Source organism: Siphateles boraxobius, unplaced genomic scaffold, assembly GCF_051911475.1.
Source record: "Siphateles boraxobius isolate OS27281-9 unplaced genomic scaffold, OSU_SipBor_1 118, whole genome shotgun sequence".
NCBI lineage: Eukaryota > Metazoa > Chordata > Actinopteri > Cypriniformes > Leuciscidae > Siphateles > Siphateles boraxobius.
In genome coordinates, this window is record NW_027508720.1 from 2,259,790 (window position 1) to 2,277,574 (window position 17,785).

Here is a 17,785-nt window from a genome sequence, read left to right on the forward strand (position 1 = left end):
ATTTTCATCTTTATTGGTGTCAAAAGGTCCCCTGGTCCATGATGGGGGTCCAGACTTCGAAGAATTAATTGAATCAAAAGCCAACTAAACTACCGATCTGAGTCATTATAAAACAAATGAATAAAATTTTGATTAAAAATAACACACACAGACACACACACACACACACACACACACACACACACACACACACACACACACACACAAGGCCTTAACTGATTCACAATATGCCTGACATGTGAGCAACCTATATACAAATAGTAGCAAATAAAATGTTAATCTTGGTAAATTTTAAGGTTCAATAAATCGCCCACACTTCCTTAAATTTATCTAGGAATAAAATGCTCAAAATTCCCTTTGAGTCTTTTGAGGGAAACGTGGGTTTGTGTCCGACTGACAGAGAGACTGTTGAAGTAGGACTCCCTGTAGAGACATTTCCTTTACGAAAGACACAAACTATTGTGTTGGTGAAAGAAAATAGACAACGATTAGGAGGGAGAAGTTGTGCAGTGTAATTGCATGTGTATTGGTGTCATTCAATAGCCAGATCGAATCCCCGGTGCTTTTTAAAGAGATATCGGACCAGACGCGTATTTCTGCATTAGGCTACTTCAAATGCATAAAACTAACACCATAAAACCTCGATGGTGTTATTATTAGTATAAGCGCAACTTCAATAGACGCACATCGATCGGTGACGCGCGTCCCTTGATAAGCATTGCGAGTAAAATATATTTAATAGGCTATCTTACCTTCAACAGCTGAGGACAGAGGCAGCAAAAAGACGCATAAAAACTGCAAATAATCCATTGTCATAAACCAGAGACTTCGGACATGAAAGTGGAGGAGATTGTAAAATCCTTCAGACCCTCAGTCCAGCTTCGGAGACCCTCTTCTCCAACTTCAGCTGTCTTCTTCTCAGCTCTGTTTCCATAAACCGCAATGATTTCACCAGTGTTTATGTAATCCAACGTGCGAAATATCTAAAGCAGCGCTGAAAGAGCTTTAAAACTCATCCACCGGGTGCTCTTCTCATCAGTGGAGAACATTTAGGTCCGTTTATAGATGTTGCACAGTGAAATCCCTACACAGAGAGCAGTTGTTTAAATGTCAATTCGTCCTCAAAGAACATTCTGCTGTAGTCCGAGAATAAAGCGCGTCCCGTAGAATCACCTTATAGCGGCTTCACGCGTAAAATCCCTGAGCGCGTTACCCCTTGTGAGCGCGGACCGTTGCTGCTCCGGCTCTGCCTTTCCATGTGCACTGGAATGAAGATCGGCTTCTCTGCAATCAGGGAAAGAGTGATAGAGGGAGAGAAAGAGAGAGGTGATAGGGGGAGGAGTTACGCTCAGACTCAGCTGTCAGTCATTCCTGTGGCTCCGCCCCCTGGAGAATCCGGCGCTGTCGGCGGGGTGAGAGCGCCGCTCTGCGGGTCTGAAAGCTTGCATGTCTTCAAAATCTCTCGGAAACGAACAAACCTAATGCTCTTCTTTTGGTAACATTTTATGTCACAATGTGTGTAACATACACAGGCCTATTATTTTAACAATAATTCATTATTAGCATTTTTACGACACCAAAAATGTGTAATTGCGCAGTTTTTTAAAATGTTTTTTAAAACGAGTAAGTACTTTAAATATTTTTTAATTTGTATTGCTTACTTGCAGAAATATATTGCAGAATGATCACTGTTATCTTTTATTAGTATTAGTAGCAGCCTAGTATCAGCTTGCTGAATTACACGGATGCTACTTTTGAAGCATAAAGCCGGAGGGAATTGTTAAAGGTTTGGCGTGGACGGGGGAACGCTTCGGATGTGCCACGTTGACCTGTATATTCATATTTTGCCATGTTATGATTTATGATATTAAACTAAACATACGGTTAGCATTTGTTCTACATGAAGTGGTCACATGTTGTACTTTTGCAGACCTGCTTATCAGAAGGGTTGTATTGTTCTCTTCATCTCGCTCTTGCCCTATTTTACTCACTCTCTTCTCTCCTTCACTCCCTCTGTCTCTGTCTTGGACAACAATTTTGAAGCCTCTTTGAAATATAGTAATTATATCCAATTAATATTGGTTCTGCCTTGCAAGTCTATTGATTGCGCTATCGTGCTTTGTAAAAATTAAAGTTTGAGGGTAAAATGCTGTTTTATTATTATTATTATTGAATGTTTATTTTTCTTTGTTACTTTGGGTTTAACTTAGGCATAACATAATCTAAATTTTAAATGACCATTGAATAGGTTAATTTATATTTAAAATGACCATAAACACAATTTATCCATCCCTGGATATTTTTTTTTTAAATGTTGTTTATTTTTGAATAATGTTTTAATCGTTTTTTTTTTTTTTAAGAAATGGAAAGTGACACTCTTTAATTACCCCATCTTATCTTTGTCTTAGTTTGACAACCTTAACTACTTCATAAATGTATATATGTTTTACACTGCTTGCATGCTGCGTGAAAACATCCAAACACTTTTTCAAAAATGGTGTACAACATTGATTTTAGTTACTATGTATATATAGTAACATATACATGTGTAGTAACATAAAGTGTTAAGAAACAAATGTTTTACATAAAAATTAAAACAACAAGGACCATGACTACTGAGGGTGGATATGTGTACAAGGGTGTGAGTGAACTGAGGGATTCTATCATTTATCTGAAGCCCATCAAGTAACCCTGAAATTACAATGAATGGTCTTTTTCTGGTATTTGTGCTGTAACAGATCGGATCATTCATGGTCTGATTTTTTTTTTCTCCGGGAAAGCATTGCCATGTGATCTGCTAGTAATGAAGGTATACTTCAATATCTGTGTATTTGTGATAAAATCTGAAACAATGGACTTTGACAATTAATTTCAAATTATAAAAAGCATTTATAACATAAGTCTCACAGCTGTTTTTAAATGGGTGTGGTAAGAAGTTTTGATTTCACTTTCCGGGCTCCTGTTATTATGTTTAGCTTAAAGTTTTTTTGACTACTGTCAATTCATTAAAACATATGTGTGTATGACTGAAATAGAAAATCATCTAGAAATGTGTAGCTGGGCTAAATATAAAAGAACCCAGTACAGAGCCTTGATTCACTCCAAATGTTTAATTTAGCCTTATCTTAGCACTGATTGCCAATAAAAGCAAAGGTTTCTATCATATTTCAGATTGAATTTAGATATTTTAACTGTGCTTGAGAGGTCAAGTGCTTCAGGAGTTTGGAGCAAAGTTGTGTTTGGCATCATATTTATCCATAATCTTTTTGTCTTCAATGTTATGTTGACGTCATAAATTACTTGAAATAGAGCTGCATGATTTTTATTTTGCTTACTAAAACCAAATTATTTACAAAATGCATTATTATTATTATAAACATAATGTTGCAGATAGAGTTTCTAAGATGAAAACAATACAGTATTTATTTTTTATCTAAAGTGTAATTTTAACAACAACAAAAAAACAGTTAAATAAAAGTGACAAAAGTGGTGTTTCAGCTAACATTAATGCACTCTGAGAGAGTATCAATTGCAGTTCCAACATTTCTGTCATATATTTGTTATTTATGTGGCTGATTTTTCTGTATAAAGACACAAGTGAGATTTGATTTATTATTTAGGCAGTCATGTGTTTTAATGAAATCTTATGTGCGATCTGAAAGAGGGCTGGGTCATGAGAACAGGGATTAGTCGCACACTGAGGAAGTCTTCTAATAAGAATGTTTGTTAAACTAAAAAAGTATGTGCGTGAAACCATAAATATGGGGCCAAACTAAAACCCAGACCAAAACTCTGGGGTCTATTTTGCATGAATGGAAAATTCAAGTTAATAGACTGATTGGCTCACTGCCTTTAGGTTCTATGTTGTTTAGCAAAAGTTTTATTACTTGGTTATTTGTCATTATATGTGAACTGTTTTAAATGGTTAAATGTTATTTGAAGTCTAGTTTTCATTGAGAACTTTTTGTTCTGTTTTACTGTCTCTATGAATGGTAATAACCGTCCTGCGTATTTTATAATACTTGAAAAGTCTGTTTTTGGTCAAACAGCAAGATTTCTTTAAACATTATTTTTCTTGCGTGTCCATGGAGTGCCTTGAAAAAAACAGACTACGCACCTGGCATTTATTACAACCTCAATAAGTAAAGTGGCAGACATTTTATTGCCATGTGGACATATGGAAATTTCTCAAACTTACACCCGATCCCCTTCCACTACTGGACTGCATGCCTGGCACTAACTTTGATGCTGAACTAACAAACACTAGGGCTGAAGCAATATGGACATGAGCATATTGTTTTGCTCTGGGTATATGCAGTGAGGGAACACAAATCTGACTGGGAGACAGTCCACCACCAGAATTATGCTATTGGTGTCAGTGCCCGGTTTGTAAAAAAGTAACTAAATAAAATAACAAAAAAAAGTTGGAAAAAAATGCTCATTGTCTAAGGACTTTGCACTGTAAAGCAATTACTTTGGATGCTAAAATACGTTTGCAAATCTAGTAGTAGTTCTAAAATAAGATTTTGATGTGCCGTGCTTGTGTGTGTGTGTAAGTCGTTTACGTCATGGTCCGGGCACTCAAGTTGGAGGGGAACTGCTAATTGATGTCCCGGCACCTACAGAAACCCTCCCCCCTCTCTTTATCACTGCCTTTAGTTATAGTGTCTTCCCATTGCTCTGCACTTCAAACACTATTATCTTCACACCATACTGATCTCTATTTTGATCTCTCCATCACACACACACACACACACACACACACACACACACACACACACACACACACACACACACACACACACACACACACACACACACACCTGACATGTATAGACTCTTGTGCATAAGAGCATAAGCGTGAAATGCTTGCTGACAGGTTTCACCCATTTTAAGTATAAGGCTTTGCAAATGCATTGTCTCACAGAACAAAACGTAATTGCTATGCCACAGAGAGAGGTGATGTCAACAGACAACAATGATACAGTTCTCAGAACTGAACGCTGGCATTCCGTTTTCTGATTGGTGCCAAAGGTCTTACAAAAAAAGTCATGTCTGACTCATAATATAATATCCATAGTAAAACATCTTTACAATGACAAACAGCCACTCAGACCCCACCAATATTGTACGAAGAATCGAAACCAAATGCAAGTACTAAGTGACGTTCCCTCAATCTCATTCTGCCTCTCCTATTTGACCTTTGGCCTCTCCTACATATACAGTAATACCAGTGCAATACCAGTACAGTGGCAGTGGCTATTAAGAGTCGATCACAATAGGTCAATGTCAACACACCCTCTAAAGCCTGAGAGGAAGCGGGACGTTAGGGGGCAAGGGGGAATTCACTTTCATTTCCAAATGCATTGCGGATACGATCACTCGGTTATTATGGGATTGAGGTGATCCAGAGGTCAGGGAAGTTGATAAGTTTTTCATCCAGAAAAGTCCATTACACATACGGGTATTAAAAGCCCATCTGTCATCGAGCCCCTCGCGATTGTGCAGATCTCATTTAATTCGTTTTATGTTTTTAGGCCCCGTGGTAGAGAGTAATTCTCGCACCTTTTGCGAAAAGCTCTCTTTAGTATTTACTGTACTGCACCTAGCCGCAAGTACGTCTGGTTTGAATTAAGGCCATGCTACTTCTAACATGCTCCCCGATGGTCGTGCAGCGTGTGATCAAACCACCTATGTTTCTCAGCTCTAGAACTCGTGGGTAATGGGAACCAGAGTCAGCGGGGATGTTTGGGCAGAGCTGAGACACACAAACGCCCTCCATCTCACTGATGTTCCCTGGGATCGTCTAAGCAGGGGGCTGTTGACTGATGCATGCGTTCAGGAAGGAGAAACCCCGACATGACAAAACATCCACACACTTGATCATTGTTCTTTGTCTCCAAGTGTCATATTGTTTTGGGGAAACTCGTTAATCTTATTGTAACTCGCTTCATAGCGAACACCTGGAGATATTGAGCAACGTTTATGAACGCAACCCAAATGCAGATAAAGTTCACTGCGTTTCAACTTCACCGTTTACTGCCAGAACTCCAGCTCAATAAATATGCAACAGTAAGAGAGAGATATTGAGTCAGTGAACTCTTAAGCTAAGCCAGTAAACCAGTGATGCTGGTTGTTCTTCTTCACCAGTTAGGTTTGTCTGGTGAACAACAGAATTATCCAGCATGACGTTATTATAATGCATACATTTTCATTTAAACTACCAGTCCAAAGTTTGGAATCATTAAGAGTTTTAAAAGAAAACACATCTTTTTTAAATATGTCTCTTATGCTCACTAAAGGCTTAATTTATTTAATCAAAAATACAGTAAAGCAGTAATATTGTGAAGTGTTATTACAATGTAATGTCAATCCCTGAATAATTTTTTATTTTACAGTTATGAGCGTATGCTTGGTTAGAAATGTAGTGCCTCCTACCTAATAAAACTTCTTGACCCGGCAAACAAAATACTTCATGCAGAAAACACCAATTTAGTCGCAGCCATTAAAGCGGCACTATGCAGTTTTGGCAATTTCTTCGCTCTATTATCGCTTTTTGCACGCAGGTTTCTCTATAAAGCTCCCCCTACAGCATCAGAATAGATATTTGAAAACACTGTCGTAAAAACTCGTTGGCAGTCTCCCCCCTCTCATCTTCTCCCTCTGGCCATGTGCATTTGTTTTCAAAGAAGCCGGCGAATGCATGGAGCCATGTCCACTGAGGTGTGTATGAGACACAGAAGGCTAGCATATAAATGTTGAGATAGTGTGTGCAGTGCCGTAAAGCAATTTGTTACATCGCGAGAGCTGATATCACGCGATACTTCCTGAAGCTGAGGCCGGCGGTCCGCCGGGGCAAAGTTGCAAGGGTGCTTTTTCCACTCACAGGCACCAGGGGCCAGCAAGACAGCCACCATTCAACCCGAAAAAAGTCATATAACCATTCCAATGACTCCGAAGCTGTTGAGTCAAGCTAGAAAAAAACTGCATAGTGCCGCTTTAAGTTTGTAAACTGCACAGCTGATTGCGTTAAAAAAATTCCATCAGAGGAAGAGTTCAATGAGCTTCGGAGAATTAGCTGCGATCTGTTCCCAACCAAAACCAGACCAAACAAAATACAACACATGATGAGTGAGAACTTGAAGCATTACTCTGTTGAGGAAACCGTATTCAGTGAAATGCAGACGCCTCCAACTCTACTGACTGGATATGCCTGTATGCATCACTGTGGCTCTTTTCTATAACATTGAATGTTGATCCTCTCTGACTAAATTAACCAGTCTAACATTACTGTTACAGTTTTTCTCAATTTAGTTTACACACAGATACTAGTACTTGAGACACAATGACCACAACATCTAACTCATGCACAAACCCCCTGAACCAATTCTGCTAAACTACAAGCACAATTCCTGCTTTACACTCAAATTCCAGTTCTAAAACACTTTTTTTTCAAAACACTACACACAGTTCTCTGCATTTGTCACAATTTTCATGCAGTAAATATCTTGTTTTCACAAGGAACACACTGCCGTTAGAATATGCACACTGACTCACATGGGCAAACACTTGTCATACAGTTTTACAATTAGCAAACAGAGTTTTAGCATAAAGGGGCAACAGGTGAGCCCTTCTGTTTTGGAGCAATGGATGCCAACATTGGAAACGGAGGCAGAGCCAGAGGAGTGAGAGTAAGAGGACGAGGACGAGGAGGAGGATGAGGAAGGCCAAGGACCGTAATCTCTGATGAGATCCAAGCCACTTTGGTTGACCATGTGGTCTAACAATGAGGGAGGCTGGGCAAACAGTACAGCCAAATTTGAGCAGGTACACTGTAGCATCCATCATGCGGACTTACCAAAATGAGAATAGGTAAGAAATCTACTCTCACCAGAAAATTGCAGTACTGCTTATCAATAAAGTACTCAATGAGTACAGTAGTGCAGTATTGCCTGTGGACTGTTCTGTAGGACTGTAAAAATAAATTATGTTTCAAGTATTTGGGAAATATATTCCTTCTTTCTATTCCAACACAGTATTTACAGTATTTTACTATGTTTGGCAGAACTGAAAGATTACCAACACAAGGCGGTCGTGAACGTGTTCTGTCTCCTGAACAGGAAACTGAAATCATGAACATGGTCCTAGAAAATAACGGCATAACATTACGGCAAATTCAAAGAAAAATAATAGAAAACAATGAGATATTTCAAAATATTGCTAGGATAAGCTTATGGACACAGGGCCGTGTCTTGCGCAGAAATAAACTGAGGATGAAGCAGGTCTACAGGGTGCCATTTGAACGCAACTCAGAGAGAGTCAAAGAATTGCGATATAACTATGTGCAAGTGAGTCCTATACAATCCCACAATTGATGCATACTCTCAACATACATATTTCAGTATTGAAATCATAATGATTGCGCTTCACAATAGTCTATTTCTGATATTGTCATGTGTGTTTCAGAGAGTCCTTGAGCTAGAGGTGTCTTCAGTGGAGCACCAGTTCATCTTCATTGATGAGGTTGGGTTCAACCTCACAAAAAGACGAAAGAGGGGAAGGAATATCATCGGTGCCATTGTTGACGTCCCTGGCCAGCACGGAGGGAACATCACAACGTGTGCAGCGATTACCCACCACATCCATCACCATGCTACCCAACACTGCCCATCTGATCACATTCCTGGACACCCTACACACACTCATCCCACCAGATCAGATAGACGGCCCAGAGCAGATCAGGTACGTTGTCATTTGGTTTCCACCGGGCTGCTCTGGTTTGCAACTGGTTCACTGCCCACCCACGCTTTTGAGTATTTAATCTCCCTCCATATCCTCCATTCCTCAATCCTATTGAGGAATTTGTTTCTGCCTGGAGATAGAAAGTGCATGACCGAAATCTACAAAAACGTATAACCCTTCTCCAAGCTATGGAAGACGCATGTGGAGATATAGCAGGTGATGCTTTCATGGCTGGTATCGCCATGCTCGGCGATATTCCCGCACTGCTTGGCCAGGGAAAACATTGCTTGTAATGTGGATGAGGTGATGTGGCCAGACCCAAACAGAAGAGAGGATCCAGCATCGTTTTGCTTTGTTTTTTACTGTAACTATATACAGTAAATTCTTCTGTTGTTTTGTATTTAGGCCACTGTATGTGCAACTTTGTGTTGGTTGGGATGTACACTGTGTACACATTGTATTTGTGTAGAAAATAAAATATATTTGTTACCGTGTATTTGTGTGTTCTGAGTATAAAAACAATATTCTCCAATATTTTACAACACACTTATGTATGTACTGTCTATAGTAAGTGTAACACTGAACCAAAAAAAGGCCTATGTCATTATGATGTATGGAGAAGAAGTGTTTTCCATTCATCATAGTATTTTACATTGAGCACATCAGTGTTCAACTGGTTCTTATAAATGTCTATTCATATGATGGTTGGTGTATCATTTGAAAACAAAATACCAATTTGATAAGAAATAACATTGTATTGAATGTAAAGTTTCATTTTGCAGGAGAATTGAGGGGTTTTGCCCATTCTGTGTGTTTTTTGATTTGTGTGTAGAGTTCTGAGAGTATGAGGCATGCTTTCAGAAAATGTGTGTAAATAATTAAGTTGGGGGATATCTGCTCAGACGTAGATGTTTATAACGTGGTAATAATAATGTATCATAGTGAGGAGCAGCTCGATCGCTTCAGTAACTGCAAGTGCTCTGAGTTTGAAAAGCAAAACGTGCCAAACATAAGGATAGCCTAGATGTTTTTACTCCAATCTCATTTCATAACATCTGAAAACATTTGAAGTAACATGAAAATCCATATATTTTTCTCTAGTGTAGTGTACTGAAGTGTTCCTTTCTAAAGATTTATCGGCCGCCTGCATTTCTGAGCGGGCAGGATGATTTCACATAGTTTTGAAGCAAATATTCTAGGCTACATGCTACAACTTTCAAAAGCCTTGTGAACAAATAACCAGTATGGGTTTTATGGCCTCATTTCAGTGACTACATTTTTTTGTTTTTCACAAAGCACGCATAAACGTTTTTTTTTTTTTCTTAAAACTACAAATTTTGACATACATTCTGCTCACATATTATTGTGGGAACCCCCTAAAAATAGCAAGCGCTGAAAATACTATTTACTGAAACTATTTATGCAATACATTTTTATGAGTGCAATTCAACATGATTTTTGCCATTATTTTACTTCCATTTTTATTAATATGGCAGATAAATGCACATTGCTAATATTTTTAGTTACGATGTACTTTTATGTACGATTTACTTTTAATTGATGTACTTTTATGTATATGCTTTTGTTATTGTAGCTATCCCATGCCATGGAAAACTAAATAAAAATGATTAAATAATGATTAAAGACACAATTTACATATACCGTCTTAAGTTTTAGGCTTGAGAAATGTGATGAAATCCTTCGAAACAAGTTTTACGTGACAAGAATACAGCAGCAGAAATCACACAGAACAGAATTAAACTATATAATGTCAACTAAGGTACAGAACATATAATAAATAAATGTGATGGCATTGAGCATATCTCATTATTGTCATTTATTCAATAAAATCAACCTATTATTTCAATAAATACATTATTATATGATCTTCAAATGCTCAATAAACATTAATACTTCTCTAAATTTGATCATACATAAAATGCCTACATTTTGGATGCTGTCAGTATGCTTATAAAGTACGTTTTAGTGTCTATTCAAACATACAAAAATGTATTTGTGCTAGATCCACACTTTATATATGAATATCTGGGATTGCATATTAAATTACATGGGATAATAAACTTTAAAAGAGCACCAAACCAGCCCATTATTATCAACCTATTATTTTAGACACTAGAAAATGCCTGAAACCTTGTGAGTTACACACATATGTTAATAGCCGTCTTTTGGCTCCCATAGTCAGGGATTAGCATGGAAACTATGGTTCATATCAATTGTAGAATGTGTGGCCTGTAAATCTCACTGGAGCGTGTTGTGACACAGAACTCCAACCCAAGAAAGGGTAAGATTCCTGCGAGAGAAGGTAATGCACACGTACCCCCACCCATACACACAGACACACACACACCAGTCCCGTCGCTGCCAAGACGGCAATCAGAGAACCGGTCCTGTTCTGTGCATCTTACAGGTGCTGGAAATGAGACTGACAGATAGCGATCCATCAAACACAAAAGATTAACTGCTCGCAGCTGATATAAAACTATAAAATAATAAATCTGATATAAAACTGCCCTTAAGCAAAGTTTGTCAGTGCACAAGCCCTGAATTGTTGCGGAAAACAACTTCAATTAAAGTTTCATGTCACTACAGTTTGTTTCACCTCTAAAGTTGCGGTCACATTTCAAGCCAAATGCAGACATATCAATTGGAATCCACTCGAAGCTTAGTTGACTTTTAAACAAAAGTAATTGTGACTTTTTATATCTCTCACACAGTTTACATCTCGCAATTCTGACTTTTTTCTCAAAATTCTGCATGTGCATGTGCAGTCAGGTCATATCTTAAAATTTTGGGATAAAAATTAAATTGCAAGATGTAAATCAGAATTCTGAGAAAAAAAGTCAGAATTGCGAAATGTGAACTCAGTAAAAAAAACGTAGAAAAAAAGTCAGAATTGTGAAAAGTCAGAAATGTGAGAAAGTCAATTGTAAAAAGTCAATGAGAATCTAAAGTCAATTGTTAAAACTCAGAATCGTGAAAAAAAAAGCCAGATTTGTGAAATGTAAACTCAAAATTCTGAAAAACAAATCTGAATTCTGAGAAAAAAGTCAGAGTCACGGAATGTAAACTCAGAATTCCAGGAAAAAGTAAAAATTATGAAATGTAAACAGAACTCTAAGAGGAAAAAAGTAAAAATTAACAATTGTGAGAGAAAAAAGGCAAAATTGTGAGATTTAAACAAAGAATTCTGAGGGGAAAAAAATTAGAATTGTGAAATGTAAAGTCAGGATTCTTAGGGGAAAAAACACAGAATAGCTAAATATAACTCACAATTGCGGAGAAAAAAATAAACAAAAAAAAGTCACAATTACCATTTTTAGATTTTTATTTCGTGGTAGAAATAAAATTCCATACGTTTGGGAATGGCATGAAGGCAAAATGTTTTCAAATGCAGATCAAGCAATGAGTTCAAGCGGATTCACAGTGTTGACCAACAGAAAGCAGCTTAGTGTGAAAGTGACTTCTGCGTGAGCTGTGCTTCACACATCACTACACTATTAATGATAGACAATGGACCTGTTTTGCCCACAAAATTTCGTTAAGAACGCTGAGGTCAAGTGGTGTAAAGTGGGAGCATTACCCTTGGCTGTGTGTGGTCATTGACAGACTGTAGGGAAAGACATCAGGTTCACTTTGGTCCATCATGGGGTTTTAGTCTTCAGCCATCTCCGCTGCGGTACCTTAGGGAAGGTGTAGCGTTCACAAACCACAGAACAAGGGTGTCTGGAGTTTCTCTTGGCTCCTATGATGAAATATAAACACGCAGGACGCCTGGCGTCACCAAGCAAGCACCTGGTATTTCAAAGTGGACCCTGGCTGTGACAGTCAACAGGCAGGCTGGACTGTATTGTATGGTCTCTCTCTCTCTCTCTCTCTCTCTCTCTCTCTCTCTCTCTCTCTCTCTCTCTCTCTCTCTCTCTCTCTCTCTCTCTCTCTCTCTCTCTCTCTCTCTCTCTCTCTCTCTCTCTCTCTCTCTCTCTTTCTCTCTCTCTCTCTCTCTCTCTTTCAAAGCTCACCTGGTACCTTGTTTAGTCTTAATTCTGAGTAAAGTACATGACTGGGTTACCACAGACTGCCTGATTCGGTCTGAGGACAGGCACTGTCCCTGTGACCTCAAACAGGACAGACTTCTAATCAGAAGTGTTATGCTCATTATTATTGAACGCTCCTCCAAGAAGTATGAATGCAATGTAAAATAAAAGTAAAAAAAATAAAATAATAAACAGACAAATAAACAAACACTTTTTGCATTGAAAATCCAATTCAATTTTGTTTAAAAATTAATAATACTAATAATATTAATTATATTATATAAAATATTATTGAATATTGTATTTTATTAAATAAAATAGGCTATGAAATATTTATATAAAATGTTTAGGGCCAGAGCACAAATGGTGTGAGATTTGCTCCGTTTATTATTATTTGTTATTGTGTGTGTATATATATATATATATATATATATATATATATATATACACACATTTTAATTTAATAAATGCATGATTTTCAATGGTAAATAAATGTTGCAGAAATCAATTTATTAAATTAAATTAAATTAAATTAAATTAAATTAAATTAAATTAAATAAGCCGTTTGGAGAATGGATGGTTTGATGGAAAATAAAGTAAAATAGATAGACAAACACATCAATAAAAAAATAAAATAATAAAAATTATAAAAACTTACATTTTGTTGATCCCAGCTTGTGTAGTTATCTCAAAACTGACATGTTTCTGCCAAAGATGTGTATGCAGCAACTCAAGAAAGCCAATTAAAAATTTGAGCCTGCAATATTTTACTGTTAGATGGAAAGAGCAAACAGACGGCCTCAAATAAAATGTAATTTTTGTCAAAATTGACTTCATCCTCCCTGAAGATCGGGCGTATTTATTGACTGAATTAAGCTGGTACATTTTTGGCCCAGTTCACTGGTATGATGTCACATGACGGATTGAACGGTTCAGTGTTTGGATTTCCTCACTGTTGACATGCAGTAAATACTGGGTTTCTTTCAGCGCCAGTCTGACACTTTCCACGCCCACACACAGCTAAACAAGCCGAGTCTCCGCCGTGACATTATACAACCCCTGGTATCTTTCTAAAGTTTGCCATAAGAAGGTCTAAGAGCGGCCAAGTTATCAGTTATGATTTTAAATCTACTTGAATACTGCCATTGTGTTCTGTGATACACCTATTCAGCCACGAACTGTCCAGAACACAACTGTTCAGACCACCATCTTTAAAAGTTCCTACTTTAGATTACATTTAACATCACTGTGCACAGTACAAATGAGTGCAAATTGCATATTACCTTTGTATTTGCAAATTAAAAACCAGTCTAAGGAACACTAGGCAAATTTATATAGGCCTCATGTTGTACACGGCTTTTCTTAGTTGGAACTAATTTTTGTTGGCAATGTTTGTTTTCTAATAGTCGCTGTCAGGATATGAAATAAAGTGTAGTGTGTATGCAAAAAACATGACAGACGGACAGAAGCCAGTTGCATTTCATCAATGATGGAAATGTTCATAAATATTTTTTGTGGACAAAAACGCATTTCATAACAACCAATTAAGGGGGCAAAATACATATCTTATTTGAAGACTGAGAATTTTGTGACATACAGGGGTTATTTTGTCCACAAAAAAATGTATTCTGCATCCAGAAAATTAAAAGTTAATTCACCCTTAAGTGCAATAAATGCAAGGAACTTGTGTGTTTTGAATTTTGTTCTGACTTTAGATTATCATTGCCGAAATGAAACTGCCTTTTTGTCTTTCTGTGCACGAAACACTGTTAATATAGTTCACTTACATCTACAGTTCAGTGACAATTTTATTATATGTGTTGCCCATGTGATGTTTATATATATGTGTGTGTGTGTGCGTGAGTGCGTGAGTGCGTGCGTGCGTGCGTGCGTGTGTGTGTGTGTGTGTGTGTAATTATGTTTTTATTTTTTGTCTGTGTGACTATAAAGCACATTGGTCAACTTGGTGTTGTTTTAATTGTGCTATATACCTAAAGCTGCTATTGCTAAAAATATTTAAAACACTTACATTATTTGAAATAAACCAAAATTTAACTGAAATGAAACAAAATATGAAAAAAATTATTATTTTATATAATTTTTTATTTATATTTGATTTATTAGTTGTATTTATTGCCAATATTTCTCATTTCTATTTAGTTTAATTTGAAGTACTAAAATTACTACAACTAAAACTGAAATAAAAATGTATAAAAACTAAATAGACATTTTAAAATTTTTATAAAATGACAAAAAAACAACAAAGTCACTAAAACTTTAAAACTAAACTAAAATGATGAATTATTATAATAGTGTATTAATGATACTAAAATGCCACTGTTATGAAATGCATTAAAGTGTAATTAAAGTTATTCCACAACATTAGCCAGGTAACATAACATTTGCCACGAAGTTAAATGCAAATATGAAACTAAACTGTTAAAATTACCATTTATTGAAGCATTCTTCTTCTAATAAAAATAAAATAAAAAAGGGAATACAAAATTATCTAGTACTAGTAGCACCATATGAATTGTAAAAAAGAAATACTTTTCACACAGGTTTCCCTGTCTGCCATTGGTCAAGACAAACAGATAGTCCCACGCCATTGCTTGATCCAGTGTTGCTATGCTGGACTGATTGGTGTGCTCAAACACACAAAACAATATTGATAAACATTCACCCTTTCGCACAAAACAAGCTGCCTCTCCATATCAAGTAGGTGTAAGTTACACACAAAAATGACAGCAAACCCATTAACTACTTTAATTCTTTGAATTTAAATATGTGAGAAAGTTTAGAGGAGTACGAGCTTGAGCGGTTTGGAGTTATCAAGGTCACTGGTCCTCCCTCGCTGTGTCTAGTTTCATTTTATCAAATTAGAAAAGGACAAACCCGTCCTCTGTGCTGGAGGCAAAGGTGTATCTGTATTAAACACACCGCAAATTGAATTCACAGTTGATGAAACAAATAGATTTTTTCATATTGAGTGAACTCGAATGAAACGAGATGGCCAGCTCGGGGCAAGAATCTGTCCCATCTTTTAACACTGTGCTCAGCGAGATAATTAATGAATGTTTAGAGCACGATCTTTGAAAGAGAAATGGTTTAAATCCTCTCACCCCCGAGGGCCAGATCCTTACCTATTACACGCCAATAAGAAGCTATTTTACATCAGAATGAATCGCAAAATAAATATCTGAGCAATGGCCTGTTAAACTCTGAGATTTACTCAGAATCAAAAAAAAGTCCACATTAAACCGGTTTGTCTCCCTTTGCAGGGGGGCAAATCTATTGAAATGTTTCCAGTAATCGGTACACACAAAAAGTTATTTTAAATAGGATATAAAGCCAATAATCTGTACTTATTACATTCAGATGAACAGAAATGCCCGCATTCTCCACCATTTTATAGATTAGATGCACCTGTAAACAACAAGTAAAAGCAAAATAAACAGTGCATGGTTGCTTTTAACCGCCTCTTTCTGTGGGCGGCTCTCGCTCTCATCAAAAGTTTATCACATTGTAGGCTATAAATCTGTGAGTGCATGCTTTTCCATCTTGGAAATGATATCTGTTCATTAAGGTCTATTAATAAACCAACATGATCTCACACGTTGACCTCAAATCTAACTTTAAAATCAACAATCTGCTCCGAGTCACTCAGAAAGCAGTTTGGCTCTTGACTAAGTGCCCTCGGCCAGTCAGTCCTGTCCTGCTCCGGATGTCATGGTTTTGAGTGCATGGCCCGATGGGCACCAGTGCCCACAGATGAACCTCCGGGCATCGCTCACGGGAGGAACACCCACATGGCAAACGCATTCACTCGTCTCCTGCTATTAGCCAGATGGAGGCCTCTGTTGGAATTTCACACCCTATTGACAGTGTCTTTCTCGTCTGTTTGTGCTGAAGTAGTACTGTAGCTCTAACTAACTGAAAACAGAGGTGTGTAGTCATGTCTGGTTCTGCCGTTTGAGTGGACGAACTTAAGTTTAGCAGAAGTAAAAAGCTAAAAGTAGGCTTTGAATGAAGAATAACTTCTTCACGTCACCACAAATGCGTGTCTGTCAAATGTATTTTTTCATTTCAATGAAATTAATGTACTATATTTTAGTTCAATAATGTTTTTTGTTTAATATTTCGTTTTTTTAGGGGATTTTATGGTGCTAAATTATATTGACGCTGTATTTATAATCCATTTATTTACTTTTTGAGCATAGACCTGAACATTTAATTTCCCACTTAAACTGTCGTAAATCTTGAATGCTTTGGAGCACAGACTGAAGTTTGGTCTCTTTTCAAAGACGACACTTGGCAGATTATTGCTGAAGGGACAAATGTTTAAAAAGTTAACAAAAATAGTTACAGAATTTTACGTTTATTGTTTTGAAAAATGTGCAAAAATACTATTTTAAAAATTAAATGAAATACATATTTTCAAAAACGTGTTTTACTGTTAGAAAATCAAACCCATAAATCTAAACAAGTCGTGTTCAAAATGTGAGCATGATACCTCAAAAATAGCTTTCAGTAAGATTTAGTTTGGCCTCAGAACCAAAATATTTCACTAGATGAAATAAGGAACACAAGTTTGATTATTTTTTTCAGGACCATTTAACCTGTTCGAATCACATCCATGATCTGTGTGTGTGTGTGTGTGTGTGTGTGTGTGTGTGTGTGTGTGTGTGTGTGTGTGTGTGTGTGTGTGTGTGTGTGTGTGTGTGTGTGTTCACATAGCAAGTGCCAAAACCTTTACAAAGTTTCGTACCATTCCGATGAAGAAAAAAAATAATGTAAATGTTTGACCGAAGAGCACCAGAGTGTTAAGCTTCTAAAACCTCCTTCAGTCTTTATTTAAAAATACCTCCCTGAAAGTATGAGTTAGAATAGTTTGAAAAGTCTTGATTGTAAACACATCGAGGCTGTGAAAGTGGACTAGTGAGTAGATGAGTCTACCAGTTCGATGTGATGACCAGTGCTCGAAGTGGGAC

At 37.0% G+C, this 17,785-nt stretch overlaps 1 protein-coding gene across 6 annotated transcripts in view; it reads right to left on the bottom strand.

Annotated features, from left to right (window-relative positions):
- ephb3b (eph receptor B3b) overlaps nt 1–1,280 on the bottom strand; it is a 53,416-nt gene extending 52,136 nt beyond the window's left edge. For all 6 annotated transcript variants that reach the window (XM_077202534.1, XM_077202528.1, XM_077202522.1 and 3 more), the window contains exon 1: nt 753–1,280. In XM_077202534.1, coding sequence (XP_077058649.1) covers nt 753–816 — 64 coding nt within the window. In that variant the 5' untranslated portion in view covers nt 817–1,280. The remainder of the gene's footprint in view (nt 1–752) is intronic.
- Nucleotides 1,281–17,785: the final 16,505 nt, after the last annotated feature.